Source organism: Camelus ferus, chromosome 9 (assembly GCF_009834535.1).
Source record: "Camelus ferus isolate YT-003-E chromosome 9, BCGSAC_Cfer_1.0, whole genome shotgun sequence".
Lineage (NCBI taxonomy): Eukaryota > Metazoa > Chordata > Mammalia > Artiodactyla > Camelidae > Camelus > Camelus ferus.
In genome coordinates this window covers 28,496,772-28,524,687 of record NC_045704.1, presented here as the reverse complement: position 1 = coordinate 28,524,687, position 27,916 = coordinate 28,496,772, and the positions used below count along the sequence as shown (strand labels likewise).

At 37.6% G+C, this 27,916-nt stretch overlaps 1 protein-coding gene across 1 annotated transcript in view; it reads left to right on the top strand.

Annotated features, from left to right (window-relative positions):
• NETO2 (neuropilin and tolloid like 2) overlaps positions 1 to 27,916 on the top strand; it is a 53,015-nt gene continuing 25,099 nt past the window's right edge. The window contains exons 1-6 of the mRNA XM_032486249.1: positions 1 to 359; positions 10,723 to 10,779; positions 13,575 to 13,715; positions 14,363 to 14,611; positions 19,055 to 19,099; positions 19,184 to 19,311. Coding sequence (XP_032342140.1) covers positions 326 to 359; positions 10,723 to 10,779; positions 13,575 to 13,715; positions 14,363 to 14,611; positions 19,055 to 19,099; positions 19,184 to 19,311 — 654 coding nt within the window. The 5' untranslated portion in view covers positions 1 to 325. The remainder of the gene's footprint in view (positions 360 to 10,722; positions 10,780 to 13,574; positions 13,716 to 14,362; positions 14,612 to 19,054; positions 19,100 to 19,183; positions 19,312 to 27,916) is intronic.

Sequence of the window (27,916 nt, the reverse complement as noted above, 5' to 3'; positions counted from 1 at the left end):
CAGCGCCGTGGCTGCAGGCGGAGCGGCCGGTGCCAGCCCCGTCGCTCGCGTCCGCGCTCCTCCGCCCCGGGGCGGTCGATGGGACGGAGCGCCGCGGAGAAGGAGGCGGCGCCCGTCGGGGGGCTAGGGCGGCGCGGGAGCCTGCCCGGCGGCTTGGGCATGGAGGGCCGCCGGACCTGAGCCCTGCCCCGCGGGGAGCAGCCCAGTAGCCGGCGATGGGGACCGAGCGGGGCTGCCGCCTCGCCTGGCCGTGAGTGCCGCGCCTCCGCTGCCGCCTCTTCGCCGCCGCCTCGGCCCCTCTTGAAGCGGCGAGCCGCTCGGGAACATGGCCCTGGAGCAGCTCTACTCGGTCCTCAAAGGTAAGCGCCCGGGGCCGCGGACGGCGCCCCCTGCGGGCGAGACCGGCGTCTTCGCGTCCCTGCCCGGCGCTGGGAGCCCGACGCGCCCCTTTGTCTGGCGCGAGCAGACGGCGGATCCCCGGTGCCCGCCCGGATCGACTCGCTCCCGGAGCGCTTCTCCCCGGCCCTCTGTGTTTCTGGCAGGCTGTGGCGGGGGACGGGGAGCGCATCGGGACGCGGTGGCCCCGGGGGCCCTCCGAGCTGTGCCCTCGTGCCTCTTCCTCGGAATTCCGTACATCGCTTTGCAAAGTTGTAGGGTTCGTGTGACTGGAGTGGAGGCCGGTCTTTTTCACCATGAATAACAGAAAGTCATTCCACGCAAACAATAAAAACCTCAGCGGAGGCGTCGCGGAGCCGTTCTCGAAAAGCCCCGCGGTGGCGGGCGGTGGAACGGCCTGCCCGCCGGCCGGGTCCCACCTGCTGCGGCCACGGAGGCTGCGGCACCACTGCGGGCGCCGCGACCCGGCCCGGCCCGGCGCCGCTGCTCGGGGCTGCGCCCAGGCGCTTCCCGGGACCTGGGGATACCCTGCCGCCGGTGCCTGGTTGTTCTCTATGTGTTGTACCGGGAATTGAAAACAGTCGGCTTGCCAAGTACACAAAAGCTCTAAACATACTATAGCTGCTTTGCATTATCCAGGAGGTGTTATTTTAGATTAAAATTTATATAGATAGATAATTAAGATTATGATACAAAGTTGCTTCTGGAAATCGGACTAAATAAATTCTTATTTCGGTCCTCAGAGGAAAACACCACCACCAATAAAGGGCTTCCCTTTCCCCCTGCTGACTTAAAACTGAAAACTGAATAGCTATGTATTTGTAATGTTATGAAATATTCCCTTTTTTATATTGGGTAAGGAGTTAAGGCATTGATTAGCGGTATCATATATCGCTTTTCACTGTATCTTGGTATTTGTGCGGTGAAAATGTTGGTGTTTTTTTCCACTCCATACGAACACTTTTTTCAAATTTGTTTTACTGGAAAATTCAGTATAATTTTGCTTTTAATCTTAATTGCACAAACTATTCTTCAGCTATTTCTAAATTCATAATTGATACTTCAAAATTTAATTACCCACTGCGATACTTATATGTACAGTTTGTACTATGATAACCTAGGACTTTCTAGCTGGTGATTGTTCCCCAGTCATCCCATAGATTCTTAATGATTTCCTCATATATTAAAATTTAAAACTCTGAAATCAATTTCTATGGTCTTTCCTGTCTGTAACTCCTAATTTATATTACTGTTCCTTGGAAATTGAGATTTTGTTTTACTGTTTCAAAATAAACCATATGCACAGTAGGGTTTCTGATAGTGCTCCTTATCTGAATTTGCTTTGTTGTTCTGATTGCCTTAGGATGTTCAGCATCATAATGACATTCCCTCTGAGTAGCCGCCTCTGGGCAGAAATCACGTTGATCTATTATACAGCTTTACCTGCAGAACTTGACGAAACTGAGCTGAATAGGACAGAATCACTGATACTCGGAATGGTGAAGGCTTTTGCATCTTTTCTGCCTTTGCCGCTGGTACACACTGCCCTCTCTGGCCGCCGTGGTGAAGCATTTAGTTGTCGCACCTTTCAGGCAAGGATTCTGTGGCTGATGGCAGAGCTACAGTGAAAACGATGTAGTGTCTGGCTTTTCTTCTTAATGTTACCCAGCCTACACTATTTTTACGTGCTGGTGTATTTTTAAAGCTCAAGCTAAATTGTTGTTGTTAGGCTTACTAGGAAGAAAACAAGCTATCTTTTAAGTCTTCTGAAGTTTATGTATATGTGCTTTGTAAATATGGGGAATTGGTCTGGAAAGAGTCAAGAAATTAACAAAAGTTGATTCTGAGAAGAGAATCTGGGAGACTGAGAAACAGGAGTAAAGGGAAGACTTCTGGTTCACTGCACACCCATTTGTATCACTTGATTTTTTTTAACCAAATGCATGTGTTATACCTATACAAAAATTGATATTTTAATTTTTTTAATTATCTTTTCAAAAATCTTGGCTTTTCCCAGTGCCACCACTAAACACATGAAAAAGTAGCCCTTAAGTATCCTATAAGGTAAGTTGCTTCAACATCGAAGTTCTTATCAGAAGCAGTTATTTAACATTTGCACAGTTACATATATTACCTACTGAAAGCCTTTTTTGGAATATTATGGTCAGTTTGTACTAAAACAAATCAGCTATCATGAGTGTGCGAAATTTTAAGAAGGTAATTTTCTTTAAGATGCCATTGATTCTTTGTTTTACTTTCAGCAGTAAGAACAAAAGGATAACTGTATTGGGCTTTTAAATCTTTCATATATTGTTAAAATTGAATAATTCACTTCTGTTTATGATCACTCCAGGCCTTATAAAATTTGACTTACCTTCTATCAAAGTTAAGTATCATAGTCACATGAAAATGTTGCATTAGATTTATAAACCATTTTTTACTGGATTTCATATTCATTCTGCACATTTGCTCCAGGAGAATCCTATTAGATGTAGTTACATTTAAATCTGTAAAAACTGTGGTTAAATTTATGGTGTTATAGTGCACCATTGGCACTATATTTAAAAAATTTTATCTGAGACTCTGACAAATATTAAACTCCTGTCCTTCATTCTTAAGCTTCATCCAAGAAAGTAAAACCATACAGAAATAAGTATTGTACCAAAGAGCTATCCCTTTAATAGGGAAGTTTTTAAACATAGCCTTGTTAAAAATTAACTTTTTGGCTGCTTTTTCCCCCTGGGAGTTGAAGAAAATGTTTCAATACTAACATTTGAAAAGTCTGACTAAACGATGGTTTTATTATAGTAAATCCTCAAGTTGAATCTAGTTTATCTATGTTTTGAAACCAAACTCACCTTTTAGGAAAAACATGTAGCCCTGTAATGCAGGCACATGTTCATTACAAAACAAGTTCAAATCAAAGCCATTTTCAGTCCTTTTAGGAATGAGATAGAAGAAAGATAAACTTTAAGTATAAAGTTCACGTCTAAAAGTCTAAACAATCCAAGTTCTGCTCTTGGTTACTACCCATTCAGCACAATCCCCTATGGTTTTGAAATTTATGCTCCTGCAGAGTAATTGTTGAGACTAAAAAAAAAGTGTGTCCCTGAGACACTTTGAGATCCCAATTATTGTGGTCTTTGAGTCGGAACAGGGATCCTAAAACGTGATCTAACCAGTGGTTTCCAAATTTCCCTTAACAGAACTCCCTCAGAGGAACTCTTATAAGGAGTTATTTAAAAACTAAACAAAAGCAGCGGATGAGAGCAAGGTTGCTCTAATTGGTGAGGGTCTTACCCTCTCAGTCCCTCAGCAGAATGGCTCCTGAAAAACTGACACTTTTTTTTTTTTTAGCGTGTTTGTTATACTGCTCACAAAATTACAGGGTGTACTAATCTGAAAGCTCAATTCATCCCAGACATTAGGTTGGTTTAAACATGCTTAGAGTAATATATTGGAAATAACAGCCTTAGTGGGTAAGGAGATAGCAAATACTCCCTAAAATGTGGCCTGGTTGTGTGAAAATCTGATGGCAGCTGCTGTGGATGCCTGAGGAAGACTTCTGTGTGATCAGAGCATGCAGAGCCCCATCTCCAGGACAGCCCCATTGTGCAGGAAAGAGAGCCACTTCTGCTACAGTTCCTCTTTCTTACAATAGATGGGCAGTGTGATTAGCATATGGAGACTAGAGTGCTCCCAAATTTCACCAAAATCCATCTTCTTTCTTAACTGAAAAGTAGAATTAAATTTGATTAAGTGAGGCTGCTTTTTTGTTCTCTGGAACACAGTTGATTGAAAACAAGTTACTAGTACCTCAAGTAGTATGTGGACTCTAACCGAACTCCATTCTGCTTTCATTATGGAAAAGAGTAAGGAGCAGGGAGACCAGTTAGGTGGTCACATTCTGGACTCTCATGATAGATTTACCAAACCTTATGTTTACTGCTCAGATGCTTAAAACGGGAAAGCTCAGAAAGAGGTACGTTTCATTTTTAATGAAGGTAAATTGAGTCAGCTTGAGAAAAGAAACAGGAGTAGCATATGTTAAAGGGGAAAAAAAATCAGTTCTTTTTCTGTGCCCTGCCTTATGCTCAGATAAAAGGCAGCTGGGTCATCTATGTGGCTACTATTAACCAAGATGTGTGCTTGCTAGTTTGTTAGCGCAGGCCTCCCTGTACTCTATGTTGTAGCTACAAAGAAGATATAATCAGGGTTATGCTTAGTCACTTCATGCATTCATCTAATTTTTATTGAGTGCTGTTGTGGACCAGCCAGCCTTCTAGTCACTGAAGAAGCATCAGTGGATCAGAGAGACTCAGTCCCTCTTTCCAGTTGGAAGAGACAAATAATAAACAAGCAAAAGAAAATAGCAGGTAATACAAGTAATTAAAATATGATTTATGTAATAAAACAGGATGGAGAAAATGTAGAGCTGCTTTAGTGGTCGGAGAAGCCTCACAACACCTTACTGATGGGAGGGAACCAGCCGAGAAGAGAGTCTCGCGGAAGAAATAGCTAGTCCCTAAGGTGGGAATTAGCTAGTGTGTTGGAGTAACGGGAAGAAGGCCAAGAGCATGGTCAGGTGCCAGAGCACATGGGACCCCTGAAGTCAGAGAGGAGTGTGTGTTTATTCTGAATGTAATGGGACTCTTGGAAGATGTTATGAAAGGCTGTGATATGATCTGATTTAATGTTTAGAAAGACCACTGGCTGCTGAGTACAGAGTAGGCAATAGGGGACTATGGCAGAAATAGCCAGTTTCTCCCAGTATCCATTTTACCTTTCAGTAATTCTCCGAATTTTAAGCACACAATCACCCAAGTAAGTACTAGATTTTCCAGCTTTCCTTAGGGTTAGGTATGGCCATGTGACAGATGTGTGTGCAACTTTGGTAAAGTGGTAGTGGTTTTGTAGTTCAGTTTTAAGGTTTTATTTTGCGATCATTGCAGATTCTGGGCAAATATTCTTAAAGGAAGGAGGAAGGCCCTGTGTCATTTCTTCATTCTTGCTGAAAGTAATGCAGATACAACACCTGGCACTCCAGCATCTATACTGGACCATAAGATGACTTTGGAAGTGAAAGTCACACACAGTTGAACAATACAGTAGAAGGAGCTTAGGTTCCTAGTAATGGTGTAGCCCTCACTCTAGCCCTTGACTGCTTATCTGCACAGTTTGTTTTACTTGATAGAGAAATATAGTCTATCTTGTTTAAACTATTAGTTTAGGTTTTTCTATTACTCAAGCCAAACCTAACGCTAACATGTAGGAGGGTGTAAAATCAATGAAAGAAACAAAACCAGAGAGAGAGAGCCAGTGAATAGTCACAGAAGTGAAAAGTCTGAATGCTATCTAATAAAATTAATCTTGAGAGAATTCCTAGAAAAAGTAGGTTTTTAACAGAGTGAAGATAATTTTGTAGAAGCAGAGGAAGTCCCTGGCAAGTGCAGGTGTTCAGAAACCAGAAGTATTTGTAGGGACTTAATGAGAATATATATATACACATAGTTGGTAGAGCATTCACCAGCGTTTTCACAGCATCAACTCCTTTGTGCCTACCCTCTGCCCTGCCCCACCCGTCTTGGCCCACACTGGCCCCACTGTCACCAAAGGAGAAAGCAGGTAGCCTTGTTCTGTTCCTTTCAGTGTCCTGTCACTCTCCTATTGCAGTGGTCTTCAAAGTGTGGTCGCAGAACCAGCAGCTTTAGCATCACTAGGGAACTTGTTAAAATGTGACTTCTTAAGTCTCACCCTAGACCTGCTGCATCAAAATCTCTGGAAGTGCTCCCCCTTCATCTGTGTTTTAATAAGCCCTCCAGGTGATTACGATGCACACTACAGTTAGAACTGCTGTCCCAGGGATTCAGTTCTCAAACCTGGAAGTAGAATTGCTGAGTGGGTTTGTACATTTTTAAGCCTTGATACATGTACCAGATTAACCTCCCCAGTGCCGTGCCAGTTTACAGTCCAGTGGCAGTACAAGTCAGTTTCTTATATCCTGACCAACACTCGAATCTGCTTTTTTAAAAAAATATATTAGTAATGCTGAATTTCTGCATTGTTTTGTCTTTTTGGCACATCTTTCTGGTGGCCTAATCTTTTTTCTCATTTATTTATAGTTTTTGTTTATGTTTCTGTCTTTAGTAAATGAAAGTGTTCTCCATCCAAAAGTATAAATATAATTCACCTTTTTTTTTCAATCTGGTATTTATTTTTCTATTTAGCTTGAAGTAGGGATCTACTTTTTTCCAAAATAATTAACAAGTTATCCCAGAACCATTTATTAAAGCCGTCCTCTCACCAAGTGTTTCAAATATCACATATATCATAATATATTCTGGGGTGTGTGTGTGTGTGTGTGTGTGTGTGTGTGTGTGTTTAACTGTTTCTGAGCTTTTTCTTTTTTTCCATTTTCTTATCTGAAAGCCCCTTAGTTCATTGTAATTCCAAGGACTGACTCACTGCCTGTAATACAGTGGGTGCTAGAGGTGTTTAACTGACAGATTATCTATTTCTTCCTCCACTGTTGCTAATTTTAAAATTATTGTAGCTTTACAATAAGTATGTTATTTTTATGTATTTTACTTTTTTGTGTTTTCCTTGGTCAGTATAAAAAAGTCTTCAAGATGAGCATCAGAAGCATTTTAAATACAAAAAAAGCCACTAAGATTTTGATTAAAACATTATTAAATATTGTATAACCTACCGGGATGAACGATTACCTTTACATTGTTTTACTGTCCAAAACATATTACTTCTCCATTGTATTAAATTTATTTATTACTTGTTTGTTTTAGCCTTACTTGCTTCCCTTAATAGGTGTAATCATTTTCCAAGTAATTCTCTTGGGACTTCTAGGTTTTAAAATAACATTGTCTATAAATAATAATTTTGTCTCCTTTCCAGTATTTATTGCATTGGCCAGAATTGCCACTATTAAGTAACAGTGGAAAGAAAAAACCTGACCTTGATTTTTACTTAATGAAAAGTAGGGCCTTAAACTAGAAGGCCTGGACACAAGACTATGGGTGAACTATTATGACAGTGATTCAGGGTTAAAAAGAGGTAGAATAAAAGGAGTAGCTTTGAGGATTTGTCTTTAATACCTTGAATAGCACGTGTCTGTATCATTTAGGCCTTCGTTTTTCAGGCAGATCTGTGCACTAGTTATTAAAAGCCTAAACTAACCTCCAGAGCCAGAGGTAAGTTCATAAATGGCGGGCACTACCTGTTCAAGCATCCGATCACAAGCAGTTCTCTGCATAACCCAGCTGTGTGACATGGAGTTTAGAATTTTATTTTGGCATGGATTTCTGCCTTAAAGAATTATTGCCTTCCTGGGTGCATCATCTTTGAATTCAACATGTGAGGTGTTTCTAGATTTGAGAAATTATTGATCCTTTTGGTACAAAGGGAACAAGTGGGCACTTAGGTGATGGGAGTGAGGACAGAACAGAGCGCCGCAGCACTGTTCACATAGTGGGTAATTCCAGGGTTTGCATCAGTGGGGTTTGCGTTACTGTCTCAGCCTGATTATAGCAAGCAGTTTACAAAGATCTTATTATACAACTAGGAAGAAATTGTGTTCATTATGATATGGAATGTAGAATGATTGAGAGTCACAACTGTAGCACCACGACTATCACTAATGTTTCTGTCCCTAACTGTTGTACAGATTTGCCTTATTTATATGTCATTTTTAAAAGTCAGAGGCACAGTTCATTTGGTTGATTAAGTTATGAATAGTTTTTTTTTTTAACATTTGGGGAAAAAAGTTGTGAGCAGCCTCCTAAAGTAGAAAAGAGTAATAAGGTTATTTGGTCTTGTAACTTTATTTTTAATATGATTGTTCTACCTCAGTGCAAAGTTCTGTTCTGTGCAAATTTCATAAATCAGATGTGTTACACAGCCAAGTTTTTATTAGTCATTATATAATTTTCCAAGCACAATTCATCTTTTTGCTGTAGTTTTACTGTTTCTCTCCTGGTTTCAGTTTGTTGATTTCTTGCTTTTCCTGTCTGCCTGGCTTTGTGTTACTTGCTTATATACTGTGAATTATAAATGTGAAAACTAGTACATTATTATGCCTGTGATTCAGGAGGAAAGATAGACTGAGTACAAAATTTTGACCAGTTGTGTATCATCTGAATGGGATGATACGCCTTGGGAAACAGTGTCCTCTAACAAGATATACAGATACAAATGGTTGTGTTATTTGCTGAATTGTCAAATATCTAATATTACCCTAGGTTTTATTTTTGATCAGAAATCTTCTTTTTTAAAAAGTTTTTTTCAAGACTCCATTCCTCTAACTCTGACCCAGTACAGAGATGTGAAGACTTTGAAGGAAGGATTGTTCCAACGTAACAGGAGACCTCCAATACAACCTGCAGCCAAAGAAGGAGAGGGGAAATTAAAATTGTTGAGATAAGACGGTGGTGACAGAGGTCAGCAAGGATGTAGGAAACCAAAGAAGAATATGTCAAATGATTAGATTATGAGACATAAACAACTCTTTGTACATTGGTGACTTGGGTGGTAGATACTGTGTACATGATGCTGAGTGAACAGTGGCTTGACCGTCTGCCAGTCACTGAACTAGCAGCCTCTTCAGTGCCTCTGTCTCCCTCACCCCTAACATCCTTTAAGTCACCAACTGCAGTTGATCCTGCATCTGAATCACGTTATAAATCTCTCCTCCTTCTCACTTCCATTACTGCTCTACTTCAAGACCTTATCATCTTTGCTTCCTGAGTGACCTCTCTTCTCAAAAGTTTAGACTCTACACAGCCATCAGGATTATTGGTCCAAAGCACAGATGTGATAATGTCACTCTCTGGGTAAAAAACATACAGTGATTTCTCATTATAGTCAAAAGTCCAGACTCTTTAGTGTGGCATTCACAACTTTTTAGAATCAGGTCTCATCCTACTGTGTGTGAGCTGATCAGTCACTTTTCCCTTCCACGTGCGAACCGTACTGCCTACTCAGCGTTTGCTAACACCTCCTAGAGAGAAGTAAGTGCCCACGCCGCCATGTTTTTGTCTAAGCTGTTTCTTTCTCCTTCTCCTGGGGAGAAGTCCTATAAGGTCCAACGAGAATATACCTTCTTTTTGTAACGTTTTCCTCATTCTCTTCCTTTTTACCTCCAGCAGAATGAAAGGTTACCTTTCCTGCTTCCAGAGTGCTTTCTTTGTAACCCCTTTTGCATAACCCCTGTTGAAGTTCTTTTCAACTCGTGTTGTGGATTGTCTTTGACCGTAGGGTGACTCCTTAAGGATGGTAGTTTGTCATCAGAGCTATCACTTATTTAGTAGAATGCCTAGCGCATAGGAAGTGCTCTGTGCATCACCTCATTTGATCTTCACAACAACCTTCTGAGGTTGCTGTTAGCACAGCATTCCCATTTTACAAGTAAACTGAGCTGAGAAGGCCTCACAGCTGGTACGCAGCAAAACTCGAACCCCAGCCTAGATCCACCTAACTCCTAAAGTCCGTTCTCTTAACTGTTCTGCTGTGTTTCTTCCCTGCTCCAGCCCATATATCCTCTGTCCCTGCTCTCTGGCAGGTGGTCTGTACGTGCTTACTGACTGAAGGAGTGATACAAACCCCAGTTCCCACAGGAGGCTGACAGTGTGATTTTCACTGAAAGGAAGAGTGAAAGATACCAGTGTACCATTCATGAAAATAAAATGTTTAAAAGAATCTTCAAAATACAAACATACACAAAGCAATTCAATATATTGTTGATTGGGTATCAGAAATTTTAAACTTAGGGGAAAAAAGCTCCAGTTTCTAAATAATGCTCGCTTTTGTAACACAGGCCACAGCATAGTGCTGCACAACTATAGGGTGTCTTGTACTGATTTCTGGGAAACTGCTGCCCCCTTACTTCTGTCTTTATTATGAATGTTCTCAGAAGTCAAATAATCTAATTGAGCTTTTACTGGCATAATACATTGGAAAGGTAGCCATAATGTGTGTAAAGTCTCTGAGGAGATGGAGTACAGTAAATATAGGATAAATGGGGTCAGTCAGCACAGTGTGTTGCAAAGAAAAGTGCATGTTTTTTAATTCATCACAAATTGAAAATGTGCTATTAGTGCTTGTATAAATGAGTACAGTATCAACCAAAGGATTTTGGGGAGTTAAGTGTCAAATAGTAACTTTCATAACATTTAACCCTTAAAAATCTTGAGAGTGAATGTTAGTAAGTAATAGGGATTTTAGTTCATCTTTTTTGTCATCTGATTTTTCTTATAAATTCAGTAAAATCTGATGTAGATTCAACTTTTTAACTTCTCTTCTCTTTTATTTCTCTAGTGTTGTTAATAACAATACTTGTAGTGGAAGGCATTGCTGTGGCCCAAAAGACCCCAGGTAAAGTACTTAAGGTGCTAATTTACTGCATGGTCAGGACAGTGGGATGGCGTGTTAGAAAGGATTGCAACTTTTGAGTACTATTTCCATAATCCCTCTGGGGGTTCCAGTGACCTCAGGCTTTCTGTCCACCTGTCAGCCTCGATTCATTCGGGTTCAGCTGCAGTTAACTGGAGTGAATTGTCATTGTAAAGTCTTACCCTGACACAGTTTTTAAATTGGCATAACTAATGACTCCTAGCACACTATGGATTAGGTCCAAAAATTAAATGAGATTCATGCTTTATCACTAAGAAAAAAAAAAAACAAAAAAAAAAAACCCTTTTCCAATGTAGACAAATGAAACATTTCCATCAGTATCTTATTCAGAGCCCTACGGACCTGTTCCAGTTGTCCTTGCTTATGAAAGAGGATTAACTAGTGTGATTTATGAAACAGATTTTCATGTCAGAATTTAGTAGATTTCCTAAATAACCTGATTTATTTTTATTTTCATCAAAGTTATACATACACATGACAAAAATCAAAGCATTCTAAAGAGTTAATTAAGAAAAGTCTGTCCCCTACCCCACTTTTCCATGGAGATAACCACTCTTAGCTGACTCCTTTGGTATTAAACAACATACTGTCCTGTTACTTCTTAGTTATTTCAGATTCAGGTATTAGATAATGTTTTTCCCACCGTGAAAGATGAGAATTCAGCGCTTTCACGCTCCTACTCTTCACCCCCAGCCGTACGCAAGTGTTCTTTTAACCTTCCGCCTGTAGCACCCACGTCAGTATAGTAACGCCATAATTCTGGTTCTGTCCGCTCAGGATTTACATTGAATCAACCATTGTGCTTTTTCAGTATGAAACTTTGTCTCTAGGTTTAGGAAATTTTTCTTTCTTTTTTTTCTTGTTTAATTTTTTAAAATTCCCTTTTGTCCATTCTCTCTCTTCTATCTTTAAGGAATGTCTATTGTTTGGTTACCTTCTTCTTTTAATCTTTCTGTTTTCCATTTCTCTTTTTATTTTGTCTTCTCAGTAGTCTTTGTTGAGACTTCCTCAGCTTTATCCTCTAAACAAAGAATTGGGAAACATTTTCTGTGAGGGCCAGATAGTAAGCATGTAAGACCCTGCAGGCCCTTAGCCTCAGGAGCAGCTCTCCCTGCGGTGGGGCGACAGCAGCCATGGGCAGTCCACACGCGAGTGGACATGAGCATGTTCCGGGAGACTTTATGTGCAGTAGCAGGCAGCAGGCCATACTTCGTGGACTTCTGCACTAAACTTCTTAATTTTTTCATTTCTTCTATTTTTAGAGACTTTGTTTTCTGAATATTCTTTTCCTAGAGTATGCCTTGTTCTTGTTTTTTGGATCTACAGCTGGCCCTTGAACAATGCAGGGACTAGGGGTGCCGACCCGCAGGTAGTAGGAAATCCGCCTGTAACTTGACAGTCCCTTTTCATGGTTCCGCATCCTCAGGTTCAACCAGCTACAGACCCTGTAACGTAGAAGTGGACCCTTGCAGTTCAGACTGTGTTGTTCAAGGATCAACAGTATTTTCTTTTTCTCTGAGGCAATAAAATGATAGTTTTGTTTAGTTTTTTTAAAACATAGTCCATAATCTTTGTTTCCTCAGAGTTGCTTTTTTCTGTTTATTAATCTGTTTTTCACGTTAGAGGCTTTCCTCATGTGTCTGGTGCTCCTTGAATGTGTGCTCATACTTTTGAGAGGAGTGCTCACACCTACTCATTAGCCGTCTGCAAGTGTAGATGGCCTGTTTACTGCAGCCCTGACTGTTGAGTGACCTGACATCGGGGAACCCCTGAGTTCACATCCTTGAGTCTTTTTCTTTGGGCTAATTAGATTCCCCAGAAAAGCTTAAGATTCCGTTTCCTGCTCAGAGGGTCTGCATCTGACCAAGCGTCCTTTGGGGAGCGGGGTGGGGGCAGAGACTGGAAGTGTCACTCGGCATGTTAACATTAACATTCATCTCGTCTCCCTGATTGCAGGTTGGTATTTTCACCCACAGCTGTGCCTGGTGTCCCCTAGTCCGATTACCCTGAATCACTTTCTCCAAAGAAAGAATTTCATTTTCTGATGCGGTGATAGAGCAGCAGCTATACCTAGATCTGTGGAGTAGAGGAGGGTACTGGAAATCAGACTGATTCTAAGTAGGCATTTAACTAAGCCTCATATTTTTACAAAGCCCAGTTACCCCGCCTCCTGCGCCACATGCAGAGATACGCAGCACTGCCAGTTGTTACTGTTACACCCACCTCTTTGCAGTTGTGGGTTTATACCCTTAAAAAAATTATTGACTGTTGTTTAAGTGAACTTTGAAGAGGGGAAGAGCTAAATGCATGCATTCAGTCTTCAACCTTTAACTCAAATCCCTCTGTCATCTTTGAATCTTGTTTGACTTTGTTTTAGACTAAATACAAAGGTACCACTCCAGAGGTAAACTCCTGGGATCCTCTCATTTTTATGTCAGAACTGAATTTTGTAGAGTTTTACTGATTTGTCAGATTCTCCCACATGGTTTTGCCCTTGTAAAATCTAAGCACTTTATTTCCCTGCTCTCTTAACATGGCACACTTGTCCTGTAGCAGCATATTCACAGCACACAGTCTTACCTTTCTTTCACTTCTGTTTTCAGTGTGTTCTAAATTTGGCAGTGGTTCTTAAAAATTATGTATGTGTGTGTATAACAGAGCAGGCAGTTATTTGGGGAAGTTGTAGGGGAAAGAGAAGAATACTATTCTCTTTTGCTATGTTTAATGTTTTAATTTAAATGCTATTTTTCTTTAAGATGGACAAAATATTGGAATGAAGCACATTCCTGCAACCCAGTGTGGCATTTGGGTTCGAACCAGCAATGGAGGTCATTTCGCTTCACCAAATTATCCTGACTCATATCCACCAAACAAGGAATGTATCTACATTTTGGAAGGTATATTTGACCAATTTCTATCTTTCATTGGATGAATTTTTACTTTATTGTAAAGCTAAATGCATTGGTAAAATGCCCTATTTAAGCCAATTTGGGCAAAATTTAAATACGTATTTTAATTACATTCTAGTCATTGTAAATATTTCTTAATACTGAACGTATTAACAAAATAATAGTTGAAATTTTATAGGAATTTTGAATCCTCTAAAATATAATTCAACTGAATGCATCACTCTATATGAAAAATTTCTCTGATAAGAAACTTACACTTACTGGCATCTCTTATGCAAATTTATGTCCATAGTTACATTATTTGTTTCTTTTATCTGTTTTTCTGTTTATCGTGGTACATTGTATCTTATAAAATAAGCATTAGCTTCTCAACTCTAATTTTAATTAAGTACATTTAGTTAATTTAATAAACAGCATATGCCAAAGGGAAAGACTCCTATAGTTCTACAGAGTAGCATTATTACTATTAATATACAATTGAGTATTTATCATGAATTGTATATACAGCAGTTTGCATTATGATCCTCATCTATGAAACAGTAACAGAGCAGTTGTTGTGTTTTTCTCAGTTGTGTCAGGACATTTTTACTTTTTCTTGTTCGTGTTGCCCTAATTTGCTTACTTTTATTTTCTAGCTGCTCCACGTCAAAGAATAGAGTTGACCTTTGATGAACATTATTATATAGAACCATCATTTGAATGTCGGTTTGATCACTTGGAAGTTCGAGATGGGCCATTTGGTTTCTCTCCACTTATAGATCGTTACTGTGGTGTGAAAAGTCCCCCATTGATTAGATCAACAGGTAGATTCATGTGGATTAAGTTTAGTTCTGATGAAGAACTCGAAGGACTGGGATTTCGAGCAAAATACTCATTTATTCCAGGTAATGAAGTTTTTGTTTCAGTGGGTAGGTCTCATTCTGGTTTTAGATTCTTAAGGCTGGAAAAGAGATAATTCAGTTGCGTTAATCAAATCAAGACTTTAAAGGAATTAGCAAAGTCAAAGGGAAATCAGTTCATGAATAAATAAAACCTTAACAAAAATTGGAACTAGAACTGTATTACTTGCATTTTGAAGCATGTCATATATGGTATCACATTTCTTAGATTTTTTTTAAGTTTTATACCATATATCAAGGCCAAAAACATCAAAATAAGTATATTAAAGAAAATAAATCAGGGAATGGGTATAGCTCAGTGGTAGAGTGCATGTTTAGCATGCATCAGGTCCTGGGTTCAATCCCTAGTACCTCCATTAAATAAATATATACATACAACAAATTGTGTTATTTTCATAATCTCTACCAAAAATTATTTTGGTAGGTTTATTTTTCCCTTGGAAGGACTGAACCATTCATTTGAATACATGGCCTCTAGAAAATACTGAGCAATAGAAAGAATACCATTCTGCACTTGGAGGCAAAAGATCTGGGTTTGAATCCTTTCTCTGCCACCTACTAGCTGTAAGATTGAATATTAAGCACAGAGTTGTGCTTGAGAGTTGCTGTTGGTAAGATGGTAATGCCTTCCTGAGACTGCCATAACTTAATTACCACAAATGTAGCAGCTGAAGACAACAGAAATTTATTCTCTAAGAGGTCTGGAGGCCAGAGTCCAAAATCCAGCAGGGTCACGTTCCCTCTGGGCACTCTGGGGGAGAATCCATCCTGAGCCTCTCCCAGCTTCTGGTGGCTGATGCCGCTTTCCTGGGCTTTTGGCCTCATCACCCCAGTCTCTGCCTCCATCTTCACATCACCCTCTCTTCTCAAAGTCCAGGACACTCTACCTATCATACCATCCCCACAGTACATGAGAACACTTTGAGAACTGTAAAGCCCTGGCCACTGTAAAAGTATGCACATCCTAACGTGGAAACACAGAGGTACACAAGTTAATTTCTCCTGTCTTCAGAGAGCTTACAGACTAACAAGATGAAAAAGTAACTTTGTGTAACAATTATATAATCATTTTGCTTTTATTTATGTTTTCATACAAGAATTTTTTATAAAAAAATTAAAACATATCTCAATGAAAAGAAAATATCCATAATCTTACCACCCTGTATTTAAAAAAGCAGTATTAACAATTTGGTGTGTATCCCTTCAGGTGTTTTTCTATATATTTTATTTATTTTGTTTGTTTTCTGTAACTGAGATCATGTTATTCATGCCACTGTATTATCTGCTTTTTTGCCTGAACAAAACAGACAACTTCTTTTCCTGTTAGTAAATGTGGAAATTTTTAAGTGTCACTTCAGTATTTATGTTCTCAGGGCCAAAATGATAAAATTTTAAAAAGTAAAATTTATCTAATAAACTTTATTTTTTAGAAGAGTCTTAGGTTTACAGCAAAACTGAGCAGAAAGTAGAGTTACCAAATGCCTCCTGCTCCCCGCCACACACAGCTACCTCTAAAATCCAAAATCAATATCCCACACCAGGGGTAGATTTGTTGCAACTGATGAGTCTACACTGACACAACATTATCACCTGAAATCCATAGTTTACATTAGGGTTCACTCTTGTTGGTGTCCTTCTTGTGTGTCTGGACAAATGTATAATGACATATGTTCACCAATACAGCAGCATACAGAGTATTTGCACTGCTCTAAAAATCCTGTGTGCTCCACTTGTTCATCCGTCCCACCCCAACACTGGCAACCACAGATCCTTTTTACTGTCTCCATAGTTGTGCCTTTTCCAGAATGTCATAGAGTTGGAATCATACAGTATGTAGCCTTTTCAGACTGGCTTCTTGCACTTAATAATATGCATTTTAGTTTCCTCCATGTTTTTTCATGGCTTAATACCTTATTTCTTTTTAATACTAAATAATATTTCATCCTATGGATGTACCATAATTTGTTTATCCATTCTATTGAAGGGTATCTTGGCTGCTTCAGAGTTTTAGCAACTACAGATAAACCTGCTGTAGACATCCATACACAGGTTTTTGTATGGACAAGTTTTTAACTCAATTCGGCTAAGTACCGTGGAGTGCAATTGCTAGATCATATTAAAATTCATCTTTAATTTTTGCTTAGTAGATAGTGGTGATGGTTGCACAACATTGTGAATGTGCTTAATGCCACTGAATTGTACACTTAAAGTGGATAAAAGGGTAAATATGTGTTTTACTACAATAAAAATAAATTTATAAAAAATAAATTAAAAAAATACAAACAGGTGTCTAAAAAAACTTAATTTGAAAGTTCAGGTAGGAGATATGTATATCAAACTGACATAATTTAAAACTTGCTAGTCTAAAAGTTCTCAGAATCTCCAATTAGCCTGAAAAACCTATTTTATGTGTTTATTATATGTAACTGATTGCTCAGTTCTTGTTAAAATTGTTTTAATGCCAGGTACTGTTAGCATGGTTATCGAAGTACATATTGAAAAAAAGTAGGGGGAAACCTTTTTAGCTTAATTTAGAATACATTGCAGAAACTGATCTTTTTTAACTTAATAAACTAAACCCAACCTTGCTAAGTAGAAGGGGGCAACGACACTTTAGCAATTTTGCAGAGAAATGTCAAAGAGAAATCTAAATCTTAAACAGCATTAGAGTGAAAAGGCATAGGAACTGTCTGGCAGATGAATCAAAATTTCTTCATATGTAAGCAAGAATTCTAAGATATTGTCATTATTGCACTAGTATTTCCAGAATTATCCCAGTTACTTCCAGGAAGTAGCAATCCATTAAGAGCCTCTGCCTCAACAAATATCACCAGTAGCTTAGAGAATTTCTTATATTTAAAAAATACTAATTTCTCAGCATTGTTAGTAGGCTTCTTTCAGATTTGCAAATCCCTAAACAAAATTTGTTTTATAAATACGACTTTAAGTAACTAGACATAGCCATAATTTAGCTAATTAGGCATTGCCTATTTGTTTTTGTTTTTTTTCTTTTAGTGGTAAAATTGTGGCATCTTTGCCCACATTATAAAGGCAGCATGATAGAGGAAGAAAAATTGTCTGGAGAATTGGAATCTAGTCCTGACTTTGCCATTGTATGATCTAAAAAAGTCATAATCTCTCTGATGTAATTTCCTCATCCATAAAATGGAATATTACATCATCTTCCTGATGTTATTATCGTTAGCATAATATTAAAGATAATGTATGTAGAAACTCTGAAGTACTAAAAAATGCAAATGTAAGGTAATATAGTCTAGAAATCCTAAGCATTTATTATAATTTGTCTATATTTTTAGCCATAAGTCATAGAAAGTTGCTCTCATGATACATAAAACTAATAGAAGAAAAAGAGCTGTTTTCTTCTTTTATAATTAAAGTTGACTAATTCTGTTTTTTAATATTTTTAAAAACATTCAAATAATTAAGAACATTGTTTTTGATGTCCATTTTTTCTTTCTTTTCAATTTGCAAAAATCTGACTCATACTTAAGATTTTGTAATGTCTTTTTGATACTAAAATGTCAGTTACTTCAGTTAATTGATTTAGTTCATAAAAATCAAACACCTGGCCAATTTAATTAAATCAGTTATTTTGATATGGACTATTGGTTCTGAATCTTCTATGAACTACTTCACAGGGCAGAATACCCTCTGTACCATCTAGTCATCTTTCTTTTTCCTGCCATTGTGGAAAAACAGCTCACTAGTTACTGTGTGTGCGTGTGGTGTATTATACATAACATAAAAATCACCATTTTAACACTTTTAAGTGTATAAGTCAGTTGCATTAAGGACACTTACAGTGTTGTGTCACCACTATCCATTTCCAGAACTTTTTAGTCATCCCAAGCTGAAACTCTGTCCCCATGAAACAACACTTAATGCCCCATTCCCCACTCCCTATAGCCCCTGAATCTAGTCTCTATGAATTTGACTAATCAAGGCACCTCAATAAATGGAATCATGCAGCATTTGTTCCTAAGTGTCTGGCTTATTTTACTTAACACAGCATTTCAAGGTTCATCCATGTTGTAGCATGTGTCAGAATTTCATTCCTTTTTATGGCTGAATAATATTCCATTACATTATATATACTACATTTTGTTCATTCATCCATCAATGGACTGGCTACTGCTATTGATGTAGGGTGGTGAGTTTTCAGGTAGCATAAATAAGTTACTAATTCATAATGAGATCAAAAGTATAAACAGTATCATTTTAAAAACATCAGTCCTATAAGGGAGCACCTGAATATGCTCATGAATTACCAGTGGTCTACAGTGTACACCAATGAAAGCTTTCTCTTGCTTTGCTATTAAATGTAGCATTAGACATAGTTAAGGCATTAAGCCTTAAAGTAACTAAAATATCTCCATGCCAATGACTTTCTTCTTTTCTCTGTTACAGATCCAGATTTCACTTACCTAGGAGGTATTTTAAATCCCATCCCAGGTTTAGTATATTACCTCTTTTTCCTCATGGCATCTTTGGATCAATCTTACATTCCTTTGAACATCATTCATCTGTTCTTTCTAGATTGCCAGTTCGAGCTGTCAGGAGCTGATGGAATAGTGCGTTCTAGTCAGGTAGAACAAGAAGAAAAAACGAAACCTGGTCAAGCAGTTGACTGCATATGGACGATTAAAGCTACCCCAAAAGCTAAGGTATTATTATGTATGGAGTCACTTCATAGAAGAATAAGATGTGATTTGTATAATGTATTATTTTGGTTCATGTTACTTACTGATTATTTAAACTGACACTACAACTTTTCAAAAATTAATTTGAGTCACATTATTAAGCATCTCCTAAGACCTCAGCATTGTTACAAAATATAAATTTCAGGAATATCCGACATGCGTTAAGATTGTTATTTTAAGAATTTTACGATTTTTTAAATCTGCATATTCCTAACTGGAGAGTGCCAGTGTTGATCAGTGTGATCACAGATTCATATAAAACTTGAGGAGGAGGTAAAATAGGCCGTAAGAGGTTAAAATGTCTTCTCAAAGGTCTCAGAGTTGGTCATAGCAGTGTCAGAGTCAGAACACGAATACATTGAGTCTTAGTTCTGTGTTCTTACCATGCTGTCCTCTGCTAATCATGTAGAGTTTTTTGTTGGAAAGTACCACAGGGAAGGATGTTTTTAAATAACTCTGACAGATTGAGACTGGTTGCTAACAACTTTTGCTTTTTGCTTTTAATTTGTACTTCTAGGAATAGTAACAGTTAAAATTATATTTGTTGTGTGTGTGTGTGTATATATATATATATATATATATATATATATATATATATATATGTAAAAAGAGAAAAGAGTAAGAGTAGAAGAAACCTTTAAAGAATTATAAAAACCAGATTGAGAGTTACTGGTAATATGATAGGTTAGATAACCTGAAAACTTGCCTATTACAAACACCTGGAAACATTGGATAAAATATGACAGGTATCCTTTTAAAAGCATAGATAAGCTCCAAAAAAAAGAAGGTAATTCTTCTGAACTAGAAGTGAAAAGAGAGAACTATGAACTGGGGCAATAAAATAAAGACAGAAATTGATGGTACAAATACTCCTTGCTGGTTTCAGTAACCTGTGACTCCTCAGGAGTAGATGTGCCGGGACCTTGGTATTAATACCCGCACTGAGACAGGAAAAGAAGGTCCAGGGTTCATGTTGCCTTTGTGAGATCCCTCACGTAAAGCTGGAACCCTGAAAAGGAGATGATTGCCATGAATTGGTAGATTAGAAAAAATCACCCACTAGCACAAATTGATGACAGAGAAGCTTTTCTTCGTGGGCTCAGCCTCAGGACGGGAGCAAGGCTGAGCTGTCTCCTAACATTTTACACCTAGGAGCCTATCTTTATATTAGAGTTTTGGATGTGAATTTACATTCCATGCTCTATGAGGAACCACTTAGCCCAACAATCAACAAAATGATCCTGGGTTTATAAAACCTTCTGAGACACCTGGGAAAAATAAATGCAAAATAACCATGGAGGCTGTAGAATTGTCATGGATGAAACACTGCTGAAGGTAACTCACAACCCAGCATTGTGAACAACCCATCACAAGTGAGTCAGCTGGTGTAACAGCAAGAAGCTTCTCAGATGCTCGAGAACTGAAGTGTGTTAAATATCCTACAAGAAGGAATCAAAAAGATGAGAAAGAAAAATGACCAAGTACACTTTAAATGTAACCGAACAGAACTTCCTCAAGTAAAAAGTATAGTGTTGAAAGATAGATTTGAGAAAAGTACCCAGAAAGTAGCTTGAGGGTGAGGGAAAGTGGCAGTTTATTAAGAAAATTTTCGAGAATTGACAAATTTGTCAAAAAGTGTTGACAATACATGTAGTGACTCTGAAAGCCAAGGGGAAAAAACTGTTTTAATTGACACTCAGTTACATGGGACACCACACAACAAAAATATCTTTAAAACAACTGAAAAGAAAAGAGAGATTGCCTATGAAGAATAACATCAGAATCATCAATAGCAAAATAGAAGCCATAAAACAGTAATGTCTTCGAAGTACTAAGCAAAAATATTAACTGGCAATCTAAAATTCAAAAATTCCATATCCAACTAAACCATCATTCAAGAATGAGGATAAAATTAAGGTATTTCTGGGCAAAAATAATAAATGGACCGAATACTGAAGTTAAAATCCAAATATATCCTGTTTTTGGTTAACTACAGGACATTTTGAAAATATAAAAACAAAAGAAATACCAAACAGCAAAAGAGAGCTGACATAACTGTTGAAATAGACATCATGATGGTCACTAATTCACAAGGAAGATGCAGTTTTAAATTTTATGTATTAATGTAGCCTCAAAATGTACAAAACATGAATTGACAACTGCTGGGGGAATTGACAAATCCACAATTATAATATGTATTTTTTTAACCTCTTGGTAATTAATCAAGCATACAAAAAAATTAACAAAGCTTAGAAGGTTTAAACAACACAGTATGCCTAATGGGACCTGGTATCTTTTCTTGTAACATCCAGAGAATGTACATTCTCTACAAGCATGCATGAAACATTTATATGAAAACTGATCCAGACGCTGGATGAAGAAAGAGTCTGATAGACATACCAGAGCTTGGTATCAAGCAGAGCATCCTCTGACAAAAATGCAATTAAATGGGAGCCAGCAACCAAAAGATAACTTTAAAACCCCAAACATTTGGAAATTTAATATACCATTTAGTAGTTCATAGGTCACAGAAGAAATCAGGATGGAGATTTGAACACATTCAAAATGTAGCAATAATGAAAATACTACATATCGAAACTTGTGGGTTGCCCCTAAAAGTACGTCAAGGGAATTTATGACCATAAATGCTTCCTTTAGAAGAAGAAAAGGCTTTAAATTTAATGAGCTAAGATTCAACTGAAGTTTTAAAAGAATGACAAAAAGGAATCCAAAGTAAAGGTGATAATAAAAGAACAGAAATAAATGAAATTAAAAATTTACAAGAAGAAAAAAAACAACAAAACCAAAAGCTGACCCTTTGTAAAAAATAAATAGGTAGATAGATAGGTAGCTAGCTAGCTAGCTAGCTAGCAGTAGGCATGCCTCTGGCAAGATTGATCTAGAAAAAAAGAAATAATATCAGAAGTGAAAAAGGTCATAAGTTAACCGCAGATGAGATTTAAAACTATTATAAAACAAACTATGAAGAACTCCTGAAGAAAAAGAAAAAAAATTGAATATTTCTTGAATAAATAAATTACAAAGGGAAGAAGAAAACCAGACTTTTTAGTGATGGCTGTTCTGACAGGTTTGAGGTGTACCTCATTGTGGTTTTGATCTGCATTTCTCTGATGATTAATGATGTTCAGCATCTTATCATATGCCTGCTGGCTGTCTGTGTGTCTTCTTTGGAGAAACATCTGTTGAGTCTTCTGCCCATTTTTGGATTGGGTTTTTTGGTTTTTTGTTGTTGAGTTGTATAAGCTGTTTACATATTTCAGAAACTAAGCCCTTGTCAGTTGCATCATTTGCAAATATTTTCTCCCAGTCAGTAGGTTGTCTTTTCGTTTTGTTTATGCTTTCCTTTGCTTGCAAAAGCTTGTAAGTTTGATTAAGTCCCCTTTGTTTACTTTTGCTTTTATTTTTATTGCCTTGGGAGACTGACCTAAGAAAACGTTGCTACAATTACATCAGAGAATGTTTTGCCTGTGTTCTCTTCTAGGAGTTTTATAGTGCCAGGTCTTATGTTTAGGTCAAAAGGAGACACTTGGTAATTGACACTACAGCAATTTATGTTGATATGAGATCTCTGTCTTACAGTTGACAAAAAATGCATTCTTAAATGTTAGAACTAAAACTTAGAAGAAAATATAGGAGTATATTTCTATAAACATTGGTCAGGAAACAGTTTAGTAAAAACAAAGAAGAGACAAAGTACAAGCCATAAAGATAAAATTCATCATTTACTACATTAAAATAAACTTGACTTCCAGAACCAGCCAAGATGGAGTAAGCCCACTACAGCTCATTTCTCTTAACTTATTATAGCTGAAAACTCTGGATAGAATTAAAAAAGCAACTACATGAGGATTCTGAAAAGTAACCATTAGAAGGTAGGTTTGGAGAGAAGTCAGAACTTGAATAATGACTCCGAGAGGGTCACAGGGTTTTTTTTTTCCTTCTCTTTTATCTCTTGGACTATTTCATGGAACTGATAACAGGAACTCAGAGAAAGCACTCTAGCCAGAAGGCGGGGAAAGGGGCCATTACAAACCCGAAGAGGGAATCCCTGGGTTGTTTGTTTTCCCCTCTTACCAGCTCCGCCCATGGTGAGCATCAGTCGCAACAGCTACAGCAACTGAAACCCTCAGAGAAACCCCATCTCCTTAACCAGTGCAGCTTGGAAAAGGATGTGGTGATGTCTGGAGAGTATGGAGGGAACCCCCATTTTTTTTTCTCTACACTGTTAGTTACTCAGAACCCCTAACAGGTTAGGTTGCCTGATAAAACAAACAACAAAATTCAGCATTTTCCATGAATTTTTAACAGGGTCCCGCATGTCAGTGTTATATTCAAAATGTTCAAGATATAGTTTAAAAATTACTCAGATGTAGAGAAACAGGGAAACAAATTATAATTCTGAAAGGAGAATGCGGTCAACAGATCCTGGTCCTAATAGGACTCAGATGTTGGAATTATCAAAGATTTTAAAGCAACAGTATAACCATGTTCCATGAGGTAAAGGTAAACACTCTGAAAATGAGTGGAAAGATAGATCTTAGCCAAATAATAGAAACTATAAAAAAAGAACCAAGTGAAAATTTTAGAACTAAAAATGAAAAATGTGTCTTAAACTTAAAACAAAACAAGACAAAAACTTCACTGTGTGGCCTAATAGGAGAATGGAGATCTTAAAGTCTTATCAACTTGAAGATACCGGTAGAAACTATCTAACTTGAAGTAATGAGAAAAAAGAAAACAAATTATAGTAGAGCCTCAGGGACCTGTGGGCCAATTTCAAAAGACCTAAAATTCATATCACTTAAATTCCAGATGGAGAAGAGGAAGAGATTGTTACAGAAAAAATAACTCAAAGAAATAATTGCCTAAAAATGCCCCAAATTTGGTGAAAGACATAAATTTACAGATTCAAGAAGCTTGGCAAACACCAAATAGGATCAAAACAAACAAAAAACAAAGCCTACAAGTATCAAATCAAACTCCTTGAAACCAAAGATTGAAAGCTTTGAGATCTGATAGAGAAAAATGATGCATTTCGTATAAGGGAACAATTTGAATAACTGTGGATTTCTCCTCAGAAGTCATCAAAGCATAGTACATCAGATCTTTAACTGCTGAAAAAAAGAACTGTGAACTTCAGAATTTTATATCCAGCAAAAATATTCTTGCAGGATTGAGGGCAAAATAACTACATGTTGTAATGAAGACTTTCATTCCCTGCAGACCTGCTATAGAAGAAATGCTAAAGGAAGTTCTTTAGATAAAGGAGAAATGGTACTAGAAAGACTCTTGGACTTTTATGAATGAAAGGAAACAGAAATGGTAAATATCTGGATAAATATAAACCATTTACCAGCATCAGGAACAAAAGTGAGGATATCACTTTAGACCCTCCAATGCTAAAAATAATAATAATAAAATGCAGTGAAAAGTCATGAGTGAAAAATCAGATGACTTAGATGAAATGGACAGATTCCTTAAAAGCCACAAACTGCTCAAATACAGCAAAGAAGAAGTATGTAATCTAATGGCCATATATTTATGAAATAAATTAAATTAATAGTTAAAAACCTCCTTACATAGAAAGCTCCAGGCCTAGATGGATACAGTGACAAATTATACCAAACATTTAAAGAAGAAATAATACTAATTCTTCACAATAATACCAGTTCTTCACCCTGATACCACCAAAGATCAGTATTCCCCTGTGATATTTTGCTTTCTAATAAAAAATATATATTTGCTCTTCATTCTCATTTCTAGCACAGAGTTCACAAAACCCTTGGAATTTCCTAAGCACGAGCAATGAGAGCATCTTTTAATATTTGTCCTCAGTTCCTGGAAATGTTTCAGAGCGATAAAGTTGAAATGGACGTTTTGTTTTTCATAACAAGCCCCTTTCAACCACAACTGAATTTATGTTAATGAGAACTTCTGGAAGTCCCCTAAAAATAGGCACTGGTTACCAGGGGAACCAACAAATAGAGAATTGGATCTTTCAGTCTCACCCCCTGATTTCTGGGAATAGGAGAGTGACTGGAGGTTGGATGAATCTCTGATAGACATTGATTTAGTTTGTTATGCCAATGCAACAGAACCTCCATAAAATCAGAGGTGGTTCAGGGAGCTTCCAGGTTGGGGAGCAAGAATGCTTCTACAGGCCGTTGTGCCAGGCCTGAAACTCTGTTGGGACAGAAGCTCCTTTGTTCTGCACCTCACCCTGTATATCTCCGTCTGGCTGTTGACTCGTATCCTTTAATATCTTTTGTAGTGACTGGTAAACTGGCTTCCTGAGTCCTGTAAGTCACTCTAGAAAATTAATGGAACCCAAAGAAGGGACTGTAGGAACCTCAGATTTATAGCCAGTCAAGTCAGAAGCAGAGGTGACAGCCTGAACTTGTGATTGGCATCTAAAGTGGAGGCCAGTCTCCTGGGACTGAGCCCTCAACCTTTGGAATCTGATGCTGCCTTTGGGTTAGTGGTGTCAGAATTAGACTGAATTGTAGGACACCCAGCTGATGTTTGAGAATTCTTGGTAGTGTAGGGTGGGGGGACCTCCACATGTTGTAATTGGTATCATTATCGTTACTTCAGAAAATAGACGCAAAAATCCTCAACAAAGTATTAGTCTAATCCAGCAATGTACACTTGCATAATCACAGCCAAGGGTGGTTTATCCTAGGAATGCAAGGCTGGTTCAACATTTGAAAAATCAGTGTAGTTATATAAAAAAGAATAAAGAAGAAAAGCCATATGATTACCTCAGTTTAAGAAAATCAACACACCGTTCATGATAAAAATATCAGAAAAGTAAAATAGAGTGGAACTTTTGTAACCTGATAAAGAGTGTCTGCCAAAACCTATAGCTGACATGGCACTTAATGGTAAAAAACCTGAATGTATTCCCCTCAAAATCAGCAGCAGGGTAACTCCAACTTAACACCATACTGGAAGTTGTATACAGAGCAAAATGGCATACAGATTGAAAACTGTTTTTGCAGATTACATGATTATCTATGTTAAAAAAAAATTACATAAAATACACCCTCAAAATAGCTCTTGGAACAAATAAATCGGTTTGGCAAGGTTGCAGGATAAAATATCAATAGACAAATAGCAATTATATTTTTATATATACAGTTGACCCTTGAATAGCATGAGTTTGAACTGTACAGGTCCACTTTTACACAGACTTTTTTAAGGGTAAGTATATAATACTACACCATCCATGGTTGATATGGAGGGCCAACTGTAAAGTTACCTGTGGATTTTTGACTGTGGAGGGTCAGCACCCCTAACTTCCGTGTTATTCAAGGGTCAACTACAGTAGCTGGTTCAACATTTGTAGACTTGAAGAATGAACAGTTGGAGTTCAAAATTAAGAAAGCAGCAGTACCATTTAAAATAGCACTCCTCCTCCCCGCCTCAAAAATACATACAGCATCTGTAAACTGAAAACTTGCAGAACCCTGATGAAAAAATTCAAAGAAGACGTAGATAAATGGAGATGTACACTGTGTGTACCTGTGGATGGACTCAATAATGTTAACGTGTCAGTTCTTCGGAAATTGACCTATATAGACAAACACAGTTCAAATTAAAACCTCAGCTTTATTTTTGTAAATATTGACAAGCTGTTTCTAGAATATAATGAAAAGGCAAAGAATTATAAGTAAAAAAATTTTGAAAAAGAACAAAGGTGGAAGACTCACTACCTGATTTCAGGACTTTAAATCTTTAGTAAGCAAGACAGTGTGGTACTGACAAAAGGACTAACACAGAAATCAATGGAATGGAATAGAGCCCAGAAACAGATTCATACCAATATAGCTAATTGATTTTTTTTTTTTTACAGAGATACAAAGGCAAATCAATGGAGAAAGGATAGTCTAGTCTTCAACAAATGGTGCTGGAACAATTTGACTATGTCAAAAAGACAAAAACAGCCTTGATCTATACCCGATATCCTATACAATAAAATTAACTCAAACTATATCATAGACATTTATAATAAAGCTTTTAGAAGAAAACATAGGAGAAAATCTCTTTGACTTTGGGTTAGGGAAAGAGTTCTTAGGTATCACATCAAAGAAGATTCTATTTAAAAAAAAGTTGTAAATTGAACTTCATTAAAATTAAAACTTTTTCTCTGTAAATGACACTGTTGAGTGAAAAGAAAAGGCACTAGGAGAAAATACTTACGAAACACTTACCAAAAGTTTTCTTTAACCCAGAACTCAAAACTCAACAACAAGGAAACTGCCCAACTTAAAAATGTGCAGAAGATTTGAACAGACACCTCACCAAAGAAGATTCAGTCATTACAAAAATGCAAATTAAAACCACAATGGAATAGCCCTATACCTCTATTAAAATAACTATAATTTTTGGTATCTGACAATACCAGATGCTGGGAACTGTATAGAGCAACTGAAAATCTGTTAACACTCGTGATGGGAATGCAAAATGATATAGCTGTCTTGCAAAACAGCTTGGTGGTTTCCTGTACAGATACCATGTGATTTAGCAGCCTCCTGGCTGGGTACAC